At 62.2% G+C, this 11,444-nt stretch overlaps 1 protein-coding gene across 1 annotated transcript; it reads right to left on the reverse strand.

Moving 5' to 3' along the window:
- Positions 1-4,612: 4,612 nt before the first annotated feature.
- Positions 4,613-10,752, reverse strand: TEKT4 (tektin 4). The gene is made up of 6 exons (XM_006204248.2): positions 10,115-10,752; positions 7,919-7,989; positions 7,398-7,541; positions 6,496-6,718; positions 5,664-5,818; positions 4,613-4,898 (listed from the first exon to the last, which is right to left on the reverse strand). Exons 1-6 carry the CDS (start codon positions 10,646-10,648, stop codon positions 4,682-4,684), a joined length of 1,344 nt encoding a protein of 447 aa, XP_006204310.2. The 5' UTR covers positions 10,649-10,752; the 3' UTR covers positions 4,613-4,681.
- Between the last annotated feature and the right edge of the window lie 692 nt (positions 10,753-11,444).

An 11,444-nucleotide genomic window follows, 5' to 3' on the forward strand; every position in this document is an offset into this window, starting at 1 on the left:
CTGGGCCAGAGTCTGGTAAAGGGGACAGGAGGGGAGGGAGAGAATGGGACAGGAAGACAGGGAGTGGAGGGGGCATGTAGGAAATGCCCCAGCTGTGCTGCCTTGTCTGTGAGAGACAGTAGGGAGACCAGGGAGCTGCCTGGGTGGGTCTGGACCGTCGGGACCAGAGAGCTGCATCCTGGCCGGCCCTCCTGGACACTCAGGTCCCTACCCCAACAGACATCACTAATGGATCCCCACACATTTTCACCTGGACTGGATGCCTCAGAATCCTCCTCAACGTAGCACGTGGGGATCACTGCTGAGCTGAGGGGCCAGCACAGGGGACCACTCACACTCGCCCTCCCAGGGCCCCAGCAACTGGCCAAGGCAGCCCCACTCTGTCTGAGCTGGCACATCCAGGCTCCTCCTCAGAGGCTGCTCCCTCCTTGCACCCTGTCTCTCCCCAGGGCCGGGGCCTTCATTCTGGGCTATAGCAGGCACCCTACTTGCCTGCAGTTGGGGAGTCCTGGTCCCCAAGGCCCCCATGACTGGAGACCCAGCACCCAACAGATGCAGGGGGAGCAGTGAGGGGATGGGGGCTGTGAATCAGCCCTCGAAGGCCCCCACCCACCTGGGCCAGGCAGACTCCTTGGGGAGGGGCAGCTAGGCTGCTTCAGGGAAGGGTAGCCTTGCTCCCCCACCAGCTCCCCACCTCAGCAGCTGGGCCTGGGGCCCGGGTTGGGTGGGGCCTTGCATGAGGCACAGTTTCTGCCTAGCTAGGCAGAGGGTGGCACCCACATCCTGACCTCCCAGGGGAGGGAGGGCAACAGGGCAGGCTACCCTGTGTGGCCCCCCACCCAGCATAGGGGAAGAGGATCTTTAACCCCTACCAGTCATGAGCCTCCTGCTTCCACCTTCTCTCCCCCGGGAGACCCTGCCTGACACCTGGCCATCCGTGCCAGGTGGAGGCACCACTTTCCAGCTCAACCAGCTACTGCAGGGCCTTGGGTGAGCTCCACATAGACCTGGGCCTAGTTTCCGCCGGCAAGTGGGCCCTGTCTACCCTGGTCTCCCCATGGCTATATCCCAGAGGCTCAGCCAGGTTTGGTCTCCAAGGGCAGGCATGTGAGGTCGGGTCCTCACTCTTCCCTGTAGCCTGGTCATGCTGGGCAAAGACCCAGGCCCTCTCCTCCAGGAAGCCCTTGGGGACTGCAGCCCAGGGCGAGGTCCCTCCTCTTATATAGTGGGTCTGAGACCCACTCCCAGGCTGAATTTCCCTGGCAAATGGGAACTTTTCTTTCCACTATCTTTCCCTCAGAGCACAGCAGAGCCTCACCTACCCCTCTAACCACACTGGACCCTGCAAGACCCCCTTGAATTCCTCCCGTGGAGGGATCCGGCAGGAGTTACTATCTCCTGGGGATCCCACCCCATAGGCAGGCCTGTGCTGCTGAGGCCCCTGGAGTCTGGGGTCCCAGGCATTCTGGCCACCTGGCCCTGACCAGGGTGGCTGTGAAGACCCTCATCCACCCCCACACACCCTGTTACCATTTCACGATCCGGTGCTGCTGTCTGCCTGGCTGTCTCCGGCGTCAATGCCCCAGTGGCTTGTGAAAGAGCCCTTTCATGCCTTCCCCAGGCGCCCGTGGCTTCCCCCTGGGCCATCCAAGACCAACAGGCCTCAGGCCAGCTTCAGAGCTCCCAGGCAGGAGGCTCACCGGGCCCCACTGCCCGCCGCCCAGCCTGCCCTCTGCCCGCCACCTGCCACGACTGTGCAGTCCTGCCATGGGAGCTCCAGGGTCCTCCTGCCATGTGTGGCTCTGGGGACCTGGGGCATCTGGGACTGGTGGGTTGAGGGTGGCACCATGAGCTGACCACTGTCCTCCATCTGGGGTGCAGCAAGTGGAATCCTTAAGGGGGAGTCGGGGAGGTTGGAGCTGAGTCTGAGTGGAGACTGGTGTGGAGGCCGGAGACCAGAGCAGGGGGAGACGCCTTCCTGTCTCTGGCTGGAACATGAGGGCTGGGCCTGGCAGGTGGAACCCTGGAGAGCCACGTGTAGCCAGGCCCATGGTGTCCGCCCCCACTTCCCGCTGCGCCCTCCCAGGGTCACGCTGCCCAGTGGAGTGAGAGGCCTGCTCTGACACCCTGTTGGAGGCCCTCGGCGTTCACCCAGCTTTTCAGCGGATAAGAGTTGTGTCCCTGGGGTGCCAACCCCCCAGCAGGAATGACTCACAGAGTCCTCAGGCAGTGGCAGGTGGGGGCTGTGCCCACACCAGGGCCTGGCCTCATCCTCCTCTGGGCCTGGACAGCTGAACACTAGGCCTGGGGCAGGGTCTGGCACCTCTGCCTCTGAACATGGGGATGTGTGATTCCCTGGGAAGTGTCCGCAGCTATCCCCATCCCCATCACCACCACCAAGCCAGGCTGCCTGGCTGGGAAAGGCACCAGAGGTGGCCTGGGGAACTGTGGCCGCCTTACCAGGAAGGCAGCTGGGGCCGGCTCACTCGTCTCTGTCAATCTGTGCACAGCCCAGGGGCCAGCTCTCCTGTCAGGCTCCCCTCACCAGCCCTCCTCACTGATGACCAGGGAGGGGGCAAGAACAGAGGTAGAGAGGGCTCTGCTTTTGGGGGTTCCCATGCCAGGCTAAGGGGAGTGAATTTTATGATGGTTGTGAGCGGAGGACCACACCAGCTGGAGCTAGTTCCCAGACATCCACCCCCCACCCACCCCCACCCCCTGGAGATGACAGCTCACACTCCAGCAGGGCTCAGCGGCCCCTATGCCTTGTCAGCACTGCTGGAATCTGGATTCAAGTGGGTCTGACTCTGTGTGGCCTAGATGGAGGCTTCTGCAGGCACCACCCAGGGCGGGCTAGCCCAGGCTCCTGTGGGAGTCACTGGGCCAAGGAGCAGGCTGGGGGCTCCTCTCTGCCCACCCTGCTGTTGTCTCTGGGGGCTCCTGGGGTTCCCAGAGAAAGGCAGACACCAGAGCTCTGCTGCCCCCTGCATCTGAGCCTCAGTTTCTCCACCTGTAAAATGGGCACTAACAGACTAAGAAGCAGCCAGTGTCCTCCATAGTGGATGGAAACACCACAGGCTTCCGCCATGCTGCAGGGCCCTCATGTCCCTCCCCCGGCAGGGGCTGAATCCCTGCTGGTGGGTGTAACCATCTGTCCTGGCTTCAGGCTCCCCAGGGAGACTGATTCTACAGCGTGACTGACACAGCCAAAGCCTCAGGAATTTGCTGTGTGGCCTGGAGCCACCTCTCAGATTGCTCCAGGGCCTGGTCATTTGTCTCTACAAGAGGACAAAATTTCCCCTCTCACAGGTGGCCATGAGACAATGCAGACAATGAATTCCCAGCTGGTGCAGCGGCCCCTGGGGACCGTGCTGTGCCCTCCCAGCCTGTGGAGATAATGACCTTCACACAGCACCCCACTTAGCTCCCCATCAGCTGCCACTCTCCAGGGGGCTGGGACGAGGAGGCCCTCAGTGCTGATGGTGACACTGCACAGCCTGCCTCGGCCTCGGGCGATAATGGGGGTCTGACGTGCATGAGGCGGAGTTATTAGCCTCTTAATGGATGCTTCCCACTTCCTGTTGATGAGCTGCTGCGGGGGGTCGAGGTGTAGGAGGGTGGACCGTGGTTGAGAGCTTGTCTGTGGGGCTTGAGGGGCACAGAGAGAGGGCCTCATTGCCACCCGCCCCTCCTCAGTGCCTGGCCGTCCTGGAGGAGGCCCCGATGCTGCGCGCAGGGGGGCTGCAGTTTTGCCCAGAGCCGTGGACGCAGGGTGAGGGCAGGGTGGGGCTGGGTGGGCAGATGGGGGCTCCGTGGCCCCCCTACACCCTCCCAACTCACTTGCTGAGTGAATGCAGGAAGAAACAGTGGAGCACAGATGCTCCCCGGGAGACATCACTGAGGAGCCACGTGGTCCCCTTCTAACTTGGAACATACTCTGTCCCACCCTGGTTGGGCTTCCTAACCTCACTGGAAATTTATGAACTTGAAGTTACTTGAAATGGCTTAATAAATGGGATGAAGGTATAGACAGCAGTGACATCTATGAAACAGTACACCTTGGAACTTAAAAAAATAAAGGGAGGGGTTGGACGAGGAGCCTGGCCACAGAGGTGACCAAGGCGGCTGAGGGTGGAGGCCCCCTCCAGCCCTGACCCTGCCTCCTGGCTCAGGGTCTGCCCTGAGTGCTGGCCCTGTGCTGGGTGGGGTGGCAGGCAGAAGTCCCAGGTCCTGTCTGGTGCCCTCAAGGGGCTTGGAGGCACTGCACGGACACCCGCAGCCCTGGGGCCAAGTCCCTCAGGGCAGAGCCGGGCCAGCAGTGTGTCCTGACACCTCTGCTCCAGGCTCACCTCCTGCTCTCCCGCTAATGGGGGAAGTGCTTGACCGGCCTCAGGTGACAGCATCAGGGCACAAGGAAGAAAAGAAACAGGGCTTCAGTTATCACTGTAGTGACCAGAGCTGTGATGAGTGATGGGGGGGCCTCGATGGCCCTTGGCTGACCCCTTTCTCCAGGTGGCGACTGGCGGGGCCCCAGGCTCTGACCCCTGGCCTCCCATGGCTGAGATGATGGGATCCACAGGTAAAGCTCACCTACCCAGGAACACCCCCCAAGTAGAGAGCTCACGCGTTCTTTATTTGAGTAGGGGGACTGGTCCCTGCGCCCGACCGGATGCCGACACTGTCACTGGTAGCCAGCCAGCTGGAGGGCGGTGGGGTAGTGGGCACGGTGGGTCATGCACTTCTGGCGGTCGATGAAGAGGCTGTTGGTCTTGATGGCAATGTCCTTCTCCAGGCTCATGCGCGTGTCCTCCAGGTTGCGCAGGGACTGCTCCGCTTCCAGAAGCTTCTCTCTCAGTGCCGCCAGGGACAAGTTCAGCTCCTCCACCTCACTCACCAGCCTGTGGGGATTGGAGGGGCCGGTGAGCTGGGACTGAACGGGGATGCCTGGCCAGCTGAGGGGGAAGGCGAGGCCCAAGATTCAAAGTCTGGGAGCCCTGGTGGGGGGCCCTGGCCAAGACACTAGGCCACAGAAGAGCCACAAAAGGCTGGAAGGGACACCCAGCAGCCCCCGGGAGGGGGCTGGGCCAGGACATCACACGAACTTCTATTCCTTCTGGTCTTGGTCCCTCAGATCCAGGGGCAGGCCCCAATTTCCTGAAGGAATTGAGGGGCAGGAAAGGAGGAATGCCCAAAGAGGGCACTTCTGCTTACAAGGGTGACCGGGCGCTTAATAAATTGGAAAAACAGAAGACGTGACCCCACCTACACCTCAGGCGGGAGACGTGGGTCCACTGCGATATCAGAGGTGTGAAGAGTCGTGAGCAGGGTGGGCAGGGTGCCCAAGTGGCCTAGGGACCTTGGCCTCCCAGACCCCAGAAGTCCTCACCAGGGAGATCACACAGCATGGGGGGAAGTGGGAAGTTCCCCTGACACTCAGTGTTCCCCAAAGAGCATCCAGGGTCCCGTCATGCTGGGGCAGGAGGGGGGACATGGGAACCCCGAGTGTGTAAGGCGGGCTTGTGTGGGGCCCAACATAGTTCCTCTTCACGTCTGCGAGGCTATGTGTTGTGGGGGTTAAGGGAGCCCCAGAGGCAGGTGGATGGCATGTGGACAGTGGATGGTGACTGGGCCCAGTCCAGAACAGCCGTGGCAGCGGCAGTCACCTAAACTGGGCAGAGTCTCGGCACAGCTCCACGTTGGGCCGGTGTGAACGCTGGTACAGGCGGGTCTGGACCACCTTCAGAGGTGCCTCCTTGTCCCTGATGGCCTGCTTCAGTGCCGCGAAGTTGTGCTCCTGGTCCGTGATCTCCTGCAGTGTCTGCACACAAAACAATCTCCATGGGTCTCTGCACCCACCCCAAGCCCTGGGCCGTGTCAAGCAGGTGGCCCTGTCTGCTGGCTCGGGGGGAGGTGTGGAGGGAGGGAGGATGTGCATGGCCACCTCCGGCCTCCCATCGGCACCCAGAGGGCTGGGGTGGGACAGCAAAGCCTGTGGTACAGCAGCTCTGGCCTGATAGCCTCTAGCCCTGGGGTTACCAGCCCCTGAGCCCGGTCAGGGGTTGAAGAGACAAAAACAGCAAAGGTCACCCTGAGAGCCTTGGGTCAGAGTCCTGCCAGGCCAGGACCAGAACCAGGGACATCCAACTAGGCAGCAGAGCCCTTCCACCTTCTTGCACCTTCATGCCTCCTGCTTGCATCTGGTCAATCACTGATGGCAATGTCACCAACCCCAAATGTCACTTGGTTTCCCAGGGAAGAGTGGCGGCCCTGCTTCTCGGGTCCCTCAGGATGGGCAGGCAGAGGGGGAGCAGGCGCCAGCCCAGGTCGTGACCAGGGCATAGTGACCAGTGAGGCGGGAGAGGGCTGGGCTATGCTCTCTGAGCCTGGTCTTTCTCTGTGGTTAAGGACCTCGGCCTCTGGGGCTGCCCTAGGCATGGCTTGGTGATGGGCTGGGCATGGCCTGACGTGGGTTGGGTGAGGCCAGGGCTGCCCCACCTTTCGCAGATGCTGCTCCAGCTTGTGGCGCGCATCCTCCAGCTCCTCACAGCAGCGCCCGAAGGCCAGATTCACTGCATCACACTGTAGCCGCAGGTCCTCGGCCGTGTCCTGCAGGATGCAGTCGATGAGCTCCCGCAGGTTGACTGAGGCCAGACGTTCCCGCTCCGCTCGGTACAGGTTGTCCTGGGTGAACTTGGCCCAGGTCTCAGGCGTGGAGGCACTGCGAGCGGGGAGTGGGCCGGCACCGCAGTTGGTGGGGGTACCTGCCAACAGCTCTGGTGCCCACCAGAGCCTTCCTCGTGCCCCCTACGCCCAGTGTCCCTTGCGCCCCAGCACAAACGACCAACCCCAGTCCTAGTGTCACCCCTTGCCCCCACGTCCCGCCAAGCTCCCCACGCCTCTTCGTGCGCCCCTCCGTGCGCTCCCTGTGCCTCTTGCACCCCCAGCTCTGCCCCGCTATCCCGCACCCCAAGTTCCCCCAGTGTCTCTCATGCCTCCTGAATCCCTCCCTTGGTTCCCGCGCCCTGTGTCCCCAAGGGCTGCGCTGCGATGAGCGGTGGCAGAGCGCCCCCTGCCGGTCGCGTGCGGAGCTGCATGTCAGCGGAGCTGCATGTCAGCGCCCCTGCTTCCGGCCGCCTTTGAGTCTGGGTCCTGCTCCCTCCGCAAACCCCAGCCCCTCTAGTGAACTGCGTGTGCTGGGCACTTGCACAGGGGTCCTGCTCGCCTGTCCATTCTTAGGAGCAGAAGAGCTACACAAGGGCCCCCTGTGGTGAGGGCCTCGGGGCGCCCCTGTTCCCCGCAGGTGGGGGCTAGGTGGAGGGGCGCGAGAACAAGGGCGGGGGACAGGGCGATTGTGAACACTTCCTAGCAGAGGGTCCCTGGAGGGGCTGGGGGCCCACCTCTCCTCGAATGTGGCTGAGTGCGGATAGAGCTGCACCTCCGTGCTTTGGTTGTGGTAGCGGCAGCAGGTGTCATCGATGTTGTAGGCCTCCACCTTGTCAGACCAGTCCATCTCGCAGGTTTCCTTGTGCTCCTGGTTGAGCCTGGGGGAGGCGGGCAGTGCCTGCGTCTGTGTGGGAGGTGGGAGGGGAGCTGGGCCCACCCAGGAGTTGGGCAAGGCATGGCCTCCCAGCAGCAGGGGTGCCTCATCTGCCCAGGGTGGACCCAGAGATGCTGGCCTGGGTTCTCAATGCCAAGTACTTTCTGCTCCCTCCCACCCTCCCTCCCATTCCTGTGCATAATATTCCACCCCCCTGCCCAGTACCCCCACCCAGCCCCGCGGACCTGGCTGTGACCCAGGACAATCCCTCACCTCTCAGAGCCACAGAGCAGGGTCACCCTGACTTCCTGCCCATAGCTGGCCTGAGGGGTGGGGTTAGGGGTCATCCCGAGGGCAGCCCTAGAGGCTGCCTAGACCCACCGAATCTGGTTCACCGCCTGCATGATGGTCCTCTTTAGGAGCTCCTGAATGTTCCGGATGAGCTCGGCCTCCTGGGGGAGAAGACCCCCATCCTTGGTGAGGATCTGAGGTCCGCCAGATCCTCACCGCACCTCACCACCCACAGTCAGTTCCTAAAGGGAGGGGCTGAGATTTGGAGCAATGCCCCAGGGAACTAGGGCCTCGGCCAGCACCTGACCCCTGCTGGTGGCCCTGGGCCAGATGCCCACCTTGTTGACTCCCAGACTCTTTCCTGGAAATGGGGGACAAGCCCAGCTTTCTGGCTGGGTTTAATCTGGGGGGTTGAATATCCTCACTGCTGTGAGTCTTTTCTTCTGGGATGACAAGAGGGGCACCCAGAGGTGGTTCCTACATGCAGGGCACTCAGCACCCCCTGGGTTCTGGGGGCCATCCCTGCAGCCTTCCCAGGACACTGAGGGCACCAGCCTGCCCCTTGGCTCCTGGATAGCCAGGCAACAGCCTCCGAGGACTCTGGCAACTGGGAACCAGGAGCCCTCCCAGGGCTGCACATTGGGGCCTTGGGCTCAGAGAGGCCTTCCGCACAGGGAAAACTTGGTGCTTCTTCCTACTACCTTGACAGTTCCATTTTCTGTGTAGCAACAATGCTTTCCCTTTGATTTGAATTTTCGCCTCCATCCGGCTCTAAACCCTCGTGTATCGGAGTCTGACCCATAGGTCTGTCTCCCTGTCCCGGCACTGTTGTCATCCATGTACCGCTGGGGGAGGGGGGGCTGGCTCAGGGCGGAAGGGTTGTTCCTGGAGCCTTGGGAGGTTCTTGAGCAGCTGAATGTGAGGGCAAGTGGCAAGGGGCAGAGGGTCGGCCTGGGGCCGGAGGGGAGTCCAGGAGGGGGAGGGGACACACTTGAGGTTCTGGCCTGAGTTTGGGGGATGCAGGGATGCAGGGGATGCCTGGGCTCCTGGGCTAGCTGTTTGTCTCCCTGACCTCTCATGAGTTCCCACAGCCTGCAGCCTGTTCACAGGTGAGGCTCTGAATGGCGCGGGAACTCTGCCCTGCCAGGAGCAGAGGCCTGGCCTGGCTAACTGCCTGATCCTTTTGGAGGCTGCCCCAAGGACAGGTCCTGCCAGGTTCAGAGAGGATAAGGCTCCTTGTGAGATGCCTGTGGCCTCCAACCCACCTTCACCCCATCGACACGTGTGCTCTGGTCTGTGGCTGGATTTCCAAAACAGGCATCAGGGATGGGGGGTGGGCGTGGTGGGCTCAGCCTCTGGGAACTCAGGGTCAGGCTTAATTTGCATGACCCAGGGTGACCAAAGGGACTGTTCAGCAGGTGCCAGGATCCAGGGATGACTAAGGGACCACCCAGTGGGTGGTGCAGGTGCCACCAGGACCTGACCAAGAGGGTCTCCCCTTGCCCCACCTCAGGCAGCTGCTCTTGGGGCTCAGCTCAGTCCCTTCCTGGTTTTCAGAGGGAGTGTGGAGGGGTGTCAGGGCTTGGGGGAACCAGCCAGACACCCCCCGCCTCAGTGGCCTCTGACTATCCCACCCTCAGGCAAACATCCCAACACTCATTCCAGATGTGGCTACTGCCATGGCCAGGGCCCCGCCTCACCCCCAGGTGTGAGCCTTAAAAGGGGAGGCCCTGGACACTGGGCTGGGACAAGTGGACAAGCACCAAGATCCAGCCCCAGCCCCCAGACGTGCTCAAATCCCCATGCTGGGACCTGCTTCCAGGCCATGGGGCCCCCAACCCATCATGTCGTGGCTGGGTCCAACTTGCAGGGAGCCCGGCCTTGCCCACAACCCGCTGTAAGGCCCAGGCTGTGGGCAGGTCAGACCCACACCCTCCTGGAACCAGGGACAGCACCTCCTTCCTGGGCAGCCTGAGCCCTGACTTGGCTCCCACCCGGGGCTGCCCAGCACCTAGTTGGTTCCGGTCCCTGACCAGCCACGTGTCAAGGTGCAGGAGAAGGCGTATGGACTTACTAAATTTATTTGTTTCTCAGTGTCTGGGCGTGTGCCCGGGCACATGTTCTACGTGTGCCTGTGTGTCCCTGTGTGCGCTGCAGGGCACAGGCTCCCTGTGCCTATGTGCAGCCACACAGTGCACATGCACCAAGGTCTCTGCCAGCCAGGTGGGGGCACACACGTGCCCACCCTTGGCCCAGGGGAGGTAATGGGACCGGAAGGGGTTGAACCTTCAGCAGCTCCATCTCCACGCAGTCGCGCACGAGGTCAGGGTGCTGGCGGCGCTCCCGGCATTGCAGGTTGTCGGTGGCGATGGAGAACGGCACAGCCGTGGCATCCAGGGCACGCTCCAGCCGCTGCTTCTGGGCCAGCAGCAAGTCAGTCTCTGCAACCAGCTCTCCCACCTGGCGCTGCAGCTCCGACTTCCAGCAGTGCATGTCCTGCAAGCGTTCGCCCATCTTCCTCGTGGAGTCCTTCTGTGTGCGCTGTGCCAGCGCTTCTGTCTCGGCTGCCAGCTGCTGGCTCTCGTGGCGCTGCCTCTCTGACTGGTCGCGGTCAGCGAAGGCCTGGTGGTAGCGGGCATAGCAGTTCTGGAACCACTCATCCACCAGGTACTTGGCCGTGCGGAAGCCAGCGGTGGCCAGGCCCGAGGACGTATGGGCGCCTGTATTTCGGGCCACATCGTACAGCTTGTGGGGCAGCTGGCATGCCTGCACCGTCTGCGGGGCAGGCTCCTTCGTCAGGAGTACATCCGTCTGTGCCATGGTGCCACCTGGGCACAGGTTGGGGGGAAATGGAGGAGGGCCACTCAGCACAGTCAGCAGGGCAGCTCTGGCCACTCTGTCCCCAAGCAGGATGTGGTTCCTGGTCTCCTGGAGACAGGTATACACCAAGCCTTCCTGTTGCTAAGCAATGGGGTCCCCTCCCCTGCCTCAGAATGGCCCTCTTAAAGGGCCAGGTGGGCCCCAGCCCCACCTGTCCTGGCCATGTCTGGCACCTACCTGGAGGAATTGCACCCAAGGTCAGGCCCTTTGTCTCCTGCTTCTTGTCCCAGTGGATTGCTCCCCTGGGGCACACAGGTGTCTTTGATGGGGAGTTGAATTCAGCCTTCACTGGGTACCTGGAATCAGAAGCCTAAATCTTCCTCACATGGAGGAGGCAGGTCTTGTCCTGGGGACAGTGTCTCCAGGGCCACCCAGTTGGGTTCATGTTTCCTAATCTCCAGGGGTACATCTGCAGGTGCCCCATCCTGGGCAGGGAGCGTGAGTGCCTGGGCGATGTCCAACATGGCCAGCAGAGGGCACCATTGGCCACAAAATGGTGTGTCTCGATGGGGAGGGGCAGAGGCTCCTTCGGTTCTCCTGAGTCAGTCCAGCCGGAATAACTCTGGTCTGGATGACCGCTACTCCTCCTGCTCTGACTCCTCCCATGGGACCCTCCAGTCCTCAGCAGGACATCTGCACCCTGCTCCCAGTACAGCCCCATGGCCCCTGCCCCTTTGCCTCTTTCACCACTGCCTGGTTCCCCGCTCAGGCCTCAGGAGTCTCCGGACCTCCTCAG

The sequence above is a fragment of the Vicugna pacos genome, chromosome 18 (assembly GCF_048564905.1).
Source record: "Vicugna pacos chromosome 18, VicPac4, whole genome shotgun sequence".
Taxonomy (NCBI): domain Eukaryota; kingdom Metazoa; phylum Chordata; class Mammalia; order Artiodactyla; family Camelidae; genus Vicugna; species Vicugna pacos.

What these genes read in the sequence shown, in the direction of transcription:
- TEKT4 (XM_006204248.2), bottom strand. Translation starts at nt 10,648, where the DNA reads ATGGCACAGACGGATGTACTCCTGACGAAGGAGCCTGCCCCGCAGACG. An exon ending in TGGAGATGGAGCTGCTGAAG is followed by an intron (nt 7,990 to 10,114) that starts GTTCAACCCCTT and finishes CTTCTCCCCCAG; the next exon opens with GAGGCCGAGCTCATCCGGAA. An exon ending in CGAGACTCTGCCCAGTTTAG is followed by an intron (nt 4,899 to 5,663) that starts GTGACTGCCGCT and finishes CAATCCCCACAG; the next exon opens with GCTGGTGAGTGAGGTGGAGG.